Source organism: Barbus barbus (assembly GCF_936440315.1).
Source record: "Barbus barbus genome assembly, chromosome: 49".
In the NCBI taxonomy this organism is placed as follows: Eukaryota; Metazoa; Chordata; class Actinopteri; order Cypriniformes; family Cyprinidae; genus Barbus; species Barbus barbus.
Window position 1 is genome coordinate 3,017,015 of NC_136727.1, and position 12,764 is coordinate 3,029,778.

Below are 12,764 nucleotides of genomic sequence, written 5' to 3' on the forward strand. Positions count from 1 at the left end.
AAGCAAATGCAGTATATTCTTAATTCAACAAAAACCTTTTATTTTTCTTCTTCGCCCTTAAGAATCAAGTTCATGTACCTCTGATTTGCAAAGTTAAATTGAGTTTAGAGAACAACAACAAAAAAAATTTATCAGTGCATGTCGAAGCACATCAGCTTCCATAAATAACAGCAGATTTGTACCACACTGCTTTCCAATAAATTGCGAAAGCAGAAGTGAACATCGGGTGTCAAATACACACACGAAATTAGGATTGAAGAAAGAAATGGGAGTTATAAAATGTCTAAAGAATCATGGAATAATTCATAGTCTTTTGACGAAAAACTTTAGGATAAAAGAATCTGCAAAACATGAAATACCAGGTTTCCAAACATCACAATCTATATATTTATATATAATACTCGCTCCGAAGAGAATCAGCAGTTCGAGTTGAGACTCGCGTGAGCGCGTGACGAAGATTGAGGAGCGTTGACAGACTTCAACTCAACCAGCAACGATTTTGGCCCACTTTGTAGTAGCTGCCAGTGAAGAATAACCACACGAGGAAAGGTTTCAGGAAACACTGCTTAGAAGTACAATCCGTAATTGATGCAAGAAGGGCACATTTCATACCAACATTACATGGGAACTGATTTGTTTGCGACTTAAATTGAAATCAACTCTGAGCAATTACATACGGATTGTATTTTTAAGGACGCAGGACTTGAGGCAACGCTGAGACAAGGAAGACTTTAAAGGCTAGCGGAGATGTAGTGGATGAAACTCTTGGCATGGAAATCAACATTCATTCTCAGAAAACTAAATCAATCAAACAAACTAGTGAATTAAAGAGAGAAAACACACTCTTGGCTCTGCTGTGAGACCCCGGCGGCCCCTCGTATTGTGAAGAGACTGTTGCAGGTTAGTGCTGTTTGACCCGAGGAGCCGTGACTCTACGCAGGAAACTGTACAGAAATCCAAAATTCTGCAGGAAAACAAGAATTACTTTTTACAAACAAGATTCAACTAATATTTTTTAATAATACAGTAATTACATAAATATTTATTTTTACAGGGTTATTATAGTTGACTAAAAACAAACCCTTCAAATAAGATACGTTAACTGAAAGAAATGTTTACCTTATTTTAATATAATATATGCTTATATAACAACTATATATTATAATATATATTTGATATTATAAATATATATTTACAACAAAATAAATATTTCATATAAAATATGAAACTCTAAAAAATTATTCCTTAAAATTAAAAAAGTAACAATAAAATATAAATATAATTTAATAATATTTATAATAGGGATGCATGATATTGGATTTATGCCGAAATCCGATCATTTACAACTCATTTTGGCCGATTGCCGATACCGATATATATATATATATATTGTCTTTAACAATAACTTATTTGTTTGAACTAAATAAACAAAGTTATTTTATAATGATAGCACACTGAAGATTTGAAAATAACTATAAATAAACTATATATTAATCAATGCATTTTTTAACAGAAAGATGCAGTGGTAACCTCAATTTTTTTTTTTTATGATTTAACATTTGTAAATGGTCTAAAGCAAGAGAGTGAGTTGTACAATTTCTGAAAATCTTTTAGCACTCATAATTTGTTTAAAAAATATAACATTACACAAATGAATAAATCAGTATAAAATGATAAAAAAAAACAATTGTTCATGTAACAATCAAATTGCTTTATTTAATCAAAAACACAGTCTAAATATAATTTTTCATATCAGGCCGATGCCGATATTTACATTTAAAGCCATTATCGGCCGATTTCCAATATCGGTCCGATAATATCGTGCATCCCTAATTTATAATATAAAATCTGAAACACTAAAAAAACGTATTCATTGAATACATAATGAAACCAAAATTACAAATATAATTGAATAATGTATTTCTAAACTAAAATATGAAATGTATATTAAAAAAATATATATATATACACATGTATTTTATGTCAGCTATCTGCCAAGGAAATGTTTCTCATTTTCATTTAGTTTAACTTGATGTACAAAAACAAGAAAATTTATATTAAAACACAGATATTACAAATATATTCTATTACAGTAATGAGAGTAGGTCTTTACCTGTACAGCCAAATACAGCACTCCAAGATAAGATGCGATACAGACGGCTAGCAGCAGGTCAAAGATTGCTGGTTTTACCCTGGTTCGTTTCAAAATACAACATAATTATTCAAACACTCTTGTGTAAGTTAAACAGGGGTCAACTATTAATATCATTAACTGCATAAATATGAAAATTTTGGATTTACAAGTGTACTGTGTTCAACCTTGAAATCTGGGATAAAGTGACTGCTAACCAATGTTTAAGTATGAAATACGAAACAATATATCTCGAGGTTTAAAATAATCCAGGATGAACAAAGTGAATTTAAACATTAAAATATCTCACCTATACGCATTCATGGTCTGCTTGAGTTGATCATAAAAAACAAATTCAGGGTCCCTGTCAAAAAATAAAACAAAAAACAACCGTTAAGCTCTGAATATTCATTTCCACTCAACACTGAAACACTGCTGTGTCGATTCACCTCTTATCGGCTCTGACCAGGTGTCTCTTGACATCCTTCAGATAGCGGTTCATGTGATACTCCAGCGTGTTAACGATGCTGCTGTCTTTGTCCACCAGCTGGGCGGCTCGCGGTTGGGCCGTCAGCCAGTCCACCAGCGACGCCAGCTGATCCTCCTGCACCTGCTGTTGGGAACGCAGAACCGCACTTAAACAAAAACACACCAGACTCAACACGTCAGCTTTACAGAGACGAGTCTGCAGTGAATGGGAAATGCACTCATATGATGCCTGAAAAATCTGCAGCTCGCAAGGTTTCGGAAACGAGGGCTGTTGCAACTCTAAAAGTTGAAATGTGGTAAACATGGTATTTTTTGATGGATTTGTCTTTCAAACTCACCATCTGTTCAGTGAAGATCTCCAGGTCTCCGCTGACGCCCTGTGTAACATATCATCAAGACACATTTTGAGCTCTGTGATGGCCAATGGTAAAACTGAATGATTAATCAAAACAGAGTGATTGTCAAATATAACTAAATACATACATATGCTCTACGTGTTTTAGATTGTCTTTTACAGTTTGTATTCATTTTTTTGTCTAAATTTTGTCAAATATTACATTTTTATTCATTTCTAAAAAAAAAAATCACAAATGCTATTAAAATCGCAAACACTGATTTAATTAAATCATGTACTGCATCTTACATCTATACTGTAAAATAAATATAATTTTCCTTAACTCAATTTAATTAAGAGTCAAATATGACTATAGTAATTCTGTTTAATATTGTTAGTTAAGAGTAATCAAGTCCCCTTTATTTATATAGTGCTTTTAACAATACAGATCGTCAAAGCACCTTTACAGTATTAAATAGGTAAATAGTGTGTCAATAATGCAAAAGGACAATAGTAAACACTCAATTTTCAGATAAAGGCTGTTTCACCATTGAATTCAGTAATAATAATAATAATAAAAGCAGCAAACCTTACACTGTAAAAAAAAATAATAATTTTGAAATAAATTTGTAATCAGAAAAAAACCTAACTTAAAATTGTGTGTATATATTTATATTTATTAATAAAAACTACAACTGAATCTCAATGATAATAAAATAACACTCATACATTACAAATATATTCCATCAGAGTATTTTAAAATTGCAATCTATATCGGAGAAGAAAAAAAAGTTTAAAAAAAAGCAAGCAGATTTGTTTTTTTCGTGCAGCATTGGATCGAGTAGATTTCAAATTGTGCAGCCCTACTTAATGGCTGTATTATATATGACATATTTCCATCAATTTCATTCGCGTACATATCAATATCTGCTGAGAAACAAAGAGTAATGTAGATGATGGAACATTACCTTCTCCGTCAGGTTGTATATGACTCTCGTCAGCGCTTCGGCGATGACTTTAGTGTTGCGAGTGAGCTTCGTCAGATCCACGTGAGGCCTGCCAGAGATGGAATCAACAGAAAAACGACATCAATCAAACCAACCAATGAGCAGAGAGGGAGGGAACTAGTCGTCAGGGCAACAGAGAGAGAGCACCAATCATCACCCACCAAGCGGTGGCCTCTCCCGCCCCCTCCAGAGAGGACGACACTGACCGCATGTCCATGATGGAGTGGCGCGCGGGGCTGCGGTGGCTCTCCAGGTGGGACAGGGTGAAGGCAGGCAGGCGGCGGATGCCGAAGCGTTCGTGCTCCCACGCCAGAGTGTCGTCGGCCAAGTTGATCTTCTTATGGACCATTGAGAACTTCAGGTCGGGGTGCTGATGGGCCGCAACCTAAAACAGGAGACAACAATGACCGGCCAATGGGGTTTGATGTCACGAGGAGTGAAGGTTGCATTTATTTCTAGAAGAGGAGCGGATCTTCTTACCATCTCTAGCTCTTTGAGCAGGGCGTGCTGTGGGCTTCCCTCTTTCGGTGGTTTGGACACGTGGAGGTGAAGGTTGTCGCTGTTACCCAGAGTGTCTAGACACAAAACAAACGCCACGTTGTCCTGGAGCAGACTGGAATCTGAAAGACAAGGGCGAGGTCAATCCATACCAACATCTTAGCAGGAGTTCATGCTCACTTTTTTTCCCCCCAGATAAAATGCTTTTTAACAGCTTTGAATTTACTGCTTATTATTATTATCACTATAATTGGCACCAAGTAAAGTTTTAGAAAATTTAACTGTGAAATATAAAAAGTATAAGAAAAATACTAAAATATCTAAAACTCAGGAACACAATGAAAATGTATCACATAATTACTTTTCCCTTAATAAACAGATATGAGGAGGAAACAAAGTAAAATGATCTAATTTGTTTAAATGCAAAAAGTACACTAGGCTTTTAGATATTTCTGCTTTAAACGGTACAAATTGAATAATTTTGGAATTCTAATTATATATATATATATATATATATATATATATATATATATATATATATATATATATATATATATATATATATATATATTTCAAACTTTGGAATAAATGCCAAATATGGCTTATTGTTTAACCAAAATATCAATAATAAGTAGAGAAAAAAAATATATTTTGCATTATGCAGGACTTTTAATTATAAACAAGCCAGAAAAACACTCTTATTGGGACTCTTATTTTGAAACGTATATGCTCTACTACCTACTAATCAACAGTTTGTGTAAACAAAATATCAATAATATAGGTCCAGCTCATCAACAGATTATGTAGCAAAATACCAATAATAACCAGAAAAAAATACAAAAACATTATGCATTATATAGGACTTTTAATCATAAACAAGCCAAAAATACATGACTCTTATTTTAAAATGTATATGCTTTAATTTCAGCTACTCAAAATAATCAGATTGTTTAACTGAAATACCCCAAAAATAACAAATGTATAATACGAGACTTATATTTATGATAAGACTCTTATTTTGAAATTGTACTCTAGAAACTATATTTGCTCTGCACGTTCATAAACATCTATTTTTAGTCACAAATGTGAGTGAAATACTGGAACGGTTGAGCCCAGCTTAGATTGTGAAGCAATATTTGTACCGGTGTGATCCAGGTTGTCCTCCAGCCAGCGTTTCGTGCCTTGGTAGTTAAACTTCCCGCCTCCCGACAAGAAAAACAGCAGATTGTATCTACAAAAAACACTTTTTTTTTATAAAGCACGCAGACAGAAATCAGTTTCAAAAGTCTGTTTTATGAAATAATTTGTCAGTGTTACCCTGCATGAGTGCGTTTGTAGGAGTAGAGTCTGGAAAACAATCGCACAAGCTCCAGCAGCATGGCGACGCCGCTGCCGTTCGAGTCCGCGCCGTACGACAGCCACTGAAACAAAACAGGCACTGAATATCGCAACAAATAACTCAGAAATGCACATAAAGAATGAAAGCAGCATGATGTCCTTACCGGAGCAACTCCGAAAGAGTCGTAGTGAGCCACCAGGACAATAGTGGGCAGATCTTCTCCTCCTGCACCTGTGAGACGACCCTGACAACACGATTCAGAGATTACATGATAAGTGAGACGAAAAGGGCAACCAGCAATCTTGAGTGACATTTCTGTGACATTTCACACTTTAAGAGTCGACTGCTGTGCAGCTGAAGAGCTTATAAACATCTGACCTGACCGTCACGCTCAACTCAACAGCTGTTGTGTTGAGCGTTAACTGATTGACCTTCTCATATTAGTGTTATTAATGTCCTCTGAGCCTAAAACCGCTGCTAGAATATCCAACACAAGTGGATGAACTACTTTTATGGTGCTTTCTGGAGTTTGACAACTTCTGATCACAGTTGACTTTCATTGGATGACAGAGAGCAGCATGAACGTTCTTCAAAACATCTTCATTTTTGGTCCAGAGAACAAAGGAAGACACGTGGGTTTGGAACAACATGAGTGTGAGTATATGACGACAGAAGCTTCGTTTATGGATAAACGAGTCTCTTCTGGAGGCAGTTATACTCACCTCTAGACTAGTTATGGCCCAATCGCTGACAGCTTTACTCTGAGCTCCACTGGTCACCATCTGAAAACCGTTAGCTGTCGCTGTGTGCAGCAGCACTGGATGACAACAGACAATGTCCTGGTTAATATACTTCAACTTATTATAAATAAGTAAATATACATTAAAAACTATGCACACACATTAACATGCATACACATAAATAAAACATTTATTTTAAAAAAGCACTTATTAAATCTGGAAATATAAATGTTATATACAATATATAAGCAATATATTAAATTCATGAGTATATAATATAAAAATGTATATGTATACATTAATAACATTTACATTTGTATATAAAATCATTATAATTTATAACTTTTATACTTAGATCGTATACTTCAGTATACATTAAATAAAGTAAATAAGCTTCTATAAATATATAAAATACACTTATAACAATATAATCACAATAATATGTATGGAAATATTATAAAAAAGGCACATACACATAACACCTAAATGTATATCTGCATATATAAATATAAAATGTATTTATCAACAGTATTTTAAATTAATATATTTATGTGCATACGTTAATATAATAAACTAAATATTCACATTATGTATACGCTTTATTAAAATTTACAATTTCATTTACTGTATAAAAATACTATAAATATTAAATAGTTTAAAATCAATATATTAATATGTATCAAATATGTTAAAGCGCATCTATAATTATTTATATACATGCATTTCATTAATTATAATTTTTGTATACATGTGCTATAAAAATACATGTAAAAATAAGTTACATTTAAATATATAAATAAAGCATTTGTATTTATATACAATTCAAAATACATATTTTTATATATAAATGCTTTATATATTACATAAAATAACTTATTTTATATACCCATTTTAATATTGATATAAAATTACAAATATATAAATACATGAATTAAAAAAAAAGTATATAAACTATATTAATATATCCTATAAGCTAATATAAATATCTTTAATATGAATAATATAAACTAATATTAATCTGTGTGTAAATATATACACACACACACGCATATATAACTGCGTCCAAAATAAAAGTTGTTCACGTAATGTGTGTGTACTGTGTATATTTATTAGGTATATATAAATACACACACACATACAGTATATATTTTTAAAAATATTTTTACATGCATACATTTATATTCATATAATTTATATTATATATATATATATATATATATATATAAATATTTTTAATATATAAACAACACTTTATATATACATGCATGTGTTGTACATAAACAATACACTCATGCATGTTATGTAAACAAATACTTTTATTTTGGATGCAATTAATCGCGATTAATCATTTGACAGCACTAATTATATATATATATATATATATATATATATATATATATATATATATATATATATATATATATATACATATATATATATATATATATATACACACACTAACTACAGTGGGGCAAATAAGTATTTGACACACTGCCGATTTTCAAAGTTTTCCCACTTACAAAGAATGGAGAGATCTGTAATTTGCATCGTAGGTACACCTCAACTGTGATAGACAGAATATTAAAAAAAATCACATTGTATGATTTTTGAATAATTAATTTCCATTTTATTGCATGAAATAAGTATTTGATACAATAGAAAAATAGAACTTAATATTTGGTACAGAAACCTTTGTTTACAATTACAGAGGTCAGGCGTTTCCTGTAGTTCTTGACCAGGTTTGCACACACTGCAGCAGGGATTTTGGCCCACTCCTCCATACAGGTCTTCTCCAGATCTTTCAGGTGTTGGGCCTGTCGCTGGGCAACACAGAGTTTCAGCTCCCTCCATAGATTTTCTATTGGGTTCAGGTCTGGAGACTGGCTAGGCCACTCCTTAAAATGCTTCTTACGGGGCCACTCCTTAGTTGCCTGTCCCTGTCCTGTCCCCTTTGCAGAAAAGCACCCCCAAAGCATGATGTTTCCACCCCCATGCTTCACGGTTGGGATGGTGTTCTTGGGATTGTACTCATCCTTCTTCCTCCAAACACGGCGAGTGGAGTTTATACCAAAAAGTTCTATTTTGGTCTCATCTGACCACATGACCTTCTCCCATGCCTCCTCTGGATCATCCAGATGGTCTTTGGCGAACTTCAAACCGGCCTGGACATGTGCTGGCTTGAGCGCGCTGCAGGATTTTAATCCATGATGGTGTAGTGTGTTACTAATGGTAACCATTGAGACTGTGGTCCCTGCTCTCTTCAGGTCATTGACCAGGTCCTCCGGTGTAGTTCTAGGCTGATCCCTCACCTTTCTCAGGATCATTGATACCACGAGGCGAGATCTTGCATGGAGCCCCAGTCCGAGGGAGATTGACAGTCATCTTGAATTTCTTCCATTTTCTAATAATTGCGGCAACAGTTGTTACCTTCTCACCAAGCTGTTTGCCTGTTGTCCTGTAGCCCATCCCAGCCTTGTGCAGGTCTACAATTCTGTCCCTGGTGTCCTTAGACAGCTCTTTGGTCTTGCCCATAGTGGAGAGGTTGGAGTCTGATTGATTGAGTGTGTGAACAGGTGTCTTTTATACAGGTAACGAGTTCAAACAGGTGCAATTAATACAGGTAATGAGTGGAGGATAGGAGGGCTTCTTAAAGACAAACTAACAGGTCTGTGAGAGACAGAATTCTTGCTGGTTGGTAGGTGATCAAATACTTAAAATGGAAGTTAATTATTTAAAAATCATACAATGTGATTTTCTGGATTTTTTGATTCTGTGTCTCACAGTTGAGGTGTACCTACGATGAAAATTACAGATCTCTCCATTCTTTTGTAAGTGGGAAAACTTGAAAAATAGGCAGTGTATCAAATACATACATACTTGATATACGGGCTGCAGTGTGAAGTACCTTCAGCAGCTGATGAAGACCCCTGTGAGTTAGAGGACATCTGTGTTTGTGTGTAGATGGACAACAGCTCCTCGTCCTCCAGAGCGAAGTACACTGGTACGATGGTCTCCGTGGCCAGCAGCTCCGGCTCCAGCTCCATGAACTGCTACAGAAGACACCAAAACACACCACAGTCAGCCTCCAGTGAGCTGAACGTCCCCCACACGCCTCTCCAGCGGGCGCCAGCATTACCTGCACTATGTCCTGCGGCATAGTGGACATGTTCTGGGGCAGTATGATGACCACGGCCCCTGCCGACTGTCGCAGCGCTTTCTGATATTTCTCGTAAGAGAAATCGGCGAGCCGCATCATCACACATCGACGGCTGAGCACCTCGGCCTCCACCGTACGAGCCTCGGTGTTCAGAATGGCGTTACGGGAACCTGAGAATGAATTTGGATTATTATTGCATGGGCTGCGTATTATTTACCATCGAAAAACCCAACTAGTATAAACCTGCATTATCAGACATAAATGATTGATTTTTCTCCAGTCCTTTCAACTGAATATTTCTGAAAAGCCCATACAAACCTGTACAACCAGTTCTGAGTCATGACTGTTTATGAAGGACACATTTGATGAGACGTTTGATAAACAGAGCTGGCACATCTTCAATTTGTAAAAGCATAATTATTACTAAAACATCACTACTAACGGACTATCAAAAATGTTTTTGTTAAATGAAATGAAGCTGAAATAAAATAAATATTAAATGAAAAATGCCTTGGCAACTAACTGAAATAAAATAATTTGTAAATAAAAGCTGTAAATAAAACCGAAAAAACAACTAAATAATAAAAAATGACTCCATTGAAATGAAAACTGAAAATGCAATGCAATCAAATGAGTAAAAATAAAAACTACAACAGTGTCTCTGTGAATATATATATATATACATAATACTAAAATAACTCAATTTCAATGAGATTTTTAATATGATAAATGTTTTTTTTTTAATACCTCAACAGCTCTGAAATGAGTCACTAATTTGTAAGATAAGATACTAATGTTTTGTTGGACATATACCATGGTAATAGCATAGTATTTCATATAATACCTTGATGTACCATGCAGGAATATTATTGTTAAATACAACAAAACTTTATTTTTTTCTGTTAATTGATACTAATCTGAATTTTTTTTAAATTTAATAAATAAAAAAGTCTACTAAAGTTTAAATTCTAAAATTACTAACTATAAGTATATAAAAACTATATAATAAAACGATATAAATGAAAAAAGCAAACGCATAATACAATTCGACAAAATACTTACATTTAATAAATACACAAATAATAAATAAATACATAATCCCCCGGTTTCACAGACAAGGTTTAATCCTAGTCTAAAATGTAAATCTGAGCTGTTTCAGATGAAATAAACTTGCTCTGATTGATCTTAAAGTATATCAGTGCCTTTGTTTCGTCTCAAGATGCACCCCAGTAATGTTTTAAACTAACCACATTTATATAAATTACTTAAATGTCCTAATTGCTCTATGAACTAATCCTGGTTTAGTCTGTCTGTGAAACCGGGCCAAAGATAAATAAATATAATGTATTGAATAATTGAATGTATTAAAAGCTGACATATATAACTCAAAATATCAACAACAAAACATAATATAATTTAAATAACACTAAAATATCGCTGCTTCAGTAAGGTGTGTGTTAATCCCCAAACAGCTCTCAAAGGAGTGGCTCATTAGTAAATTAAGTGTTGTTTGGACACGTAACGTTACTACCGTAATACCGCGGTATTTTCCTGAAGTAACGTTACATGTAAAAATCACAGTTCACTTGTCAACGCTTGATGGGTTTGAACCTATAACCTTTAGTTAAGAGCCCTGATGAACATTTGCGAGGTTTGAACCTATATAACCCGTCAGTATTACCATGGTAACGGTTACAGTCTGCGGTGTAACGTATCGTCAACTGAAAGGCTGTAGGTTTAAACCCCAGCAAGCGTTGAGTCACGAACCACTACGCCACGGCACGTCCCAAACAGAACTACAGGGTTGTTCTTAAAGCATTGTACGCAGGTTTGAAGCGTGTCGCGGCGGTGTAAGGTGTGTTTTACCGTAGGTTTGTCCCTGCAGGTCGTACTGCTGCATGCGGTAGACGCTGAACTCGTGCGCCGCTTCCGCGCGCAGCGGACACACCAGAACCAGAAACAGCACGAGACTCAGCGGGAACGACCACTTCAACATGTTCTCCAACACCTCACTGGCCTCCTCAAACATGCTGGATCCCGACGCAGAGAAAACACAGAATGAATGACTGACGGCGAGCGCTCGAGCTGTCAGCAGCCGCGGGGAGAGTTTCAGACAGGCGAAGTCAACGGACACCTACACGCCTCATAGACACAATACATATTTTATATGTCTATGATGAGACTATAGTTTAGTCGACGTACGTTTAACTTTTTCTCTGACAGGTTTGGTTTACTACATCTAATTAAGGTTTTGGGGTTTTAGAAAATCATTTTAATAGATGAAATCTTTTCCATGCGCCTCTTGTTGGTGATGTTTGGGGTCCTTCAGGAAAATTCAGGGACTGCCTCATCTGACCTTTTTCTCAGATTTATTGTCTATTTATTTTGCAAAACACACAGAAACTGTTATATATGTGGAGGTGCAAAACAATTCTTCATATAAAGAATAATTTAAAGCATTATTAATAAATTAATGCATCTTCCCTCAAATCTTCCATATTTAAATTAAATGTTTCTTAAATATATTTTTTTAACCGGTCAGAATAATTAATGTGTCATAAAACATGTTTAATATAATTTATTTTTCAACTACTAAAAATCTAGAAAACCAAATCTACAAAATCTATCAAACTAGTGTTTTACTGAATATAAACAAAACAATATGCTCCCTGATAATAACAACAACAATAATAATAATGCCGAAATTAAAATAAATAATTAAATATTACATTAAATAGTTAAACAATATTATTTATTGGTTATACTCTCCCTGAAATTTAATAATAATAATAATAATGCCTAAATTAAAATAAATAATTACATTTTTAAACAATATTATTTCTTGGTTATATTCTTTGAAATTTAATAATAATAATGCCTACATTAAAATAAATAATTACATTTTTAAACAATATTATTTCTTGGTTATATGCAAAAAATATATATCCCTGAAATGTAATAATAATAATAATAATATTTAAATTTAAATGAATTTATAGGCCTATGTAAAAGTTACAATTGAGTGCCCTTAATGTCCACTAGAGGGAAGTCTTTCCCAATAATTAAAGT

The 12,764-nt window shown here is 34.0% G+C and overlaps 1 protein-coding gene across 2 annotated transcripts; it reads right to left on the minus strand.

Annotated features, from left to right (window-relative positions):
- Window positions 1-14: 14 nt before the first annotated feature.
- LOC306867676 (BOS complex subunit ncln-like) lies at window positions 15-12,048 on the minus strand. Of its 2 annotated transcripts, none has more exons than XM_079413492.1 (15): window positions 11,562-12,048; window positions 9,675-9,865; window positions 9,444-9,588; window positions 6,521-6,615; window positions 5,962-6,042; window positions 5,777-5,880; window positions 5,602-5,690; window positions 4,442-4,581; window positions 4,123-4,346; window positions 3,923-4,010; window positions 2,959-2,997; window positions 2,581-2,744; window positions 2,442-2,495; window positions 2,114-2,192; window positions 15-964 (listed from the first exon to the last, which is right to left on the minus strand). In XM_079413492.1, exons 1-15 carry the CDS (start codon window positions 11,722-11,724, stop codon window positions 902-904), a joined length of 1,719 nt encoding a protein of 572 aa, XP_079269618.1. In that variant the 5' UTR covers window positions 11,725-12,048; the 3' UTR covers window positions 15-901. The 2 variants fall into 2 exon arrangements, with proteins under 2 accessions (XP_079269618.1, XP_079269619.1); XM_079413493.1 differs by having other exon boundaries at window positions 4,168-4,346; window positions 11,562-12,022.
- Window positions 12,049-12,764: the final 716 nt, after the last annotated feature.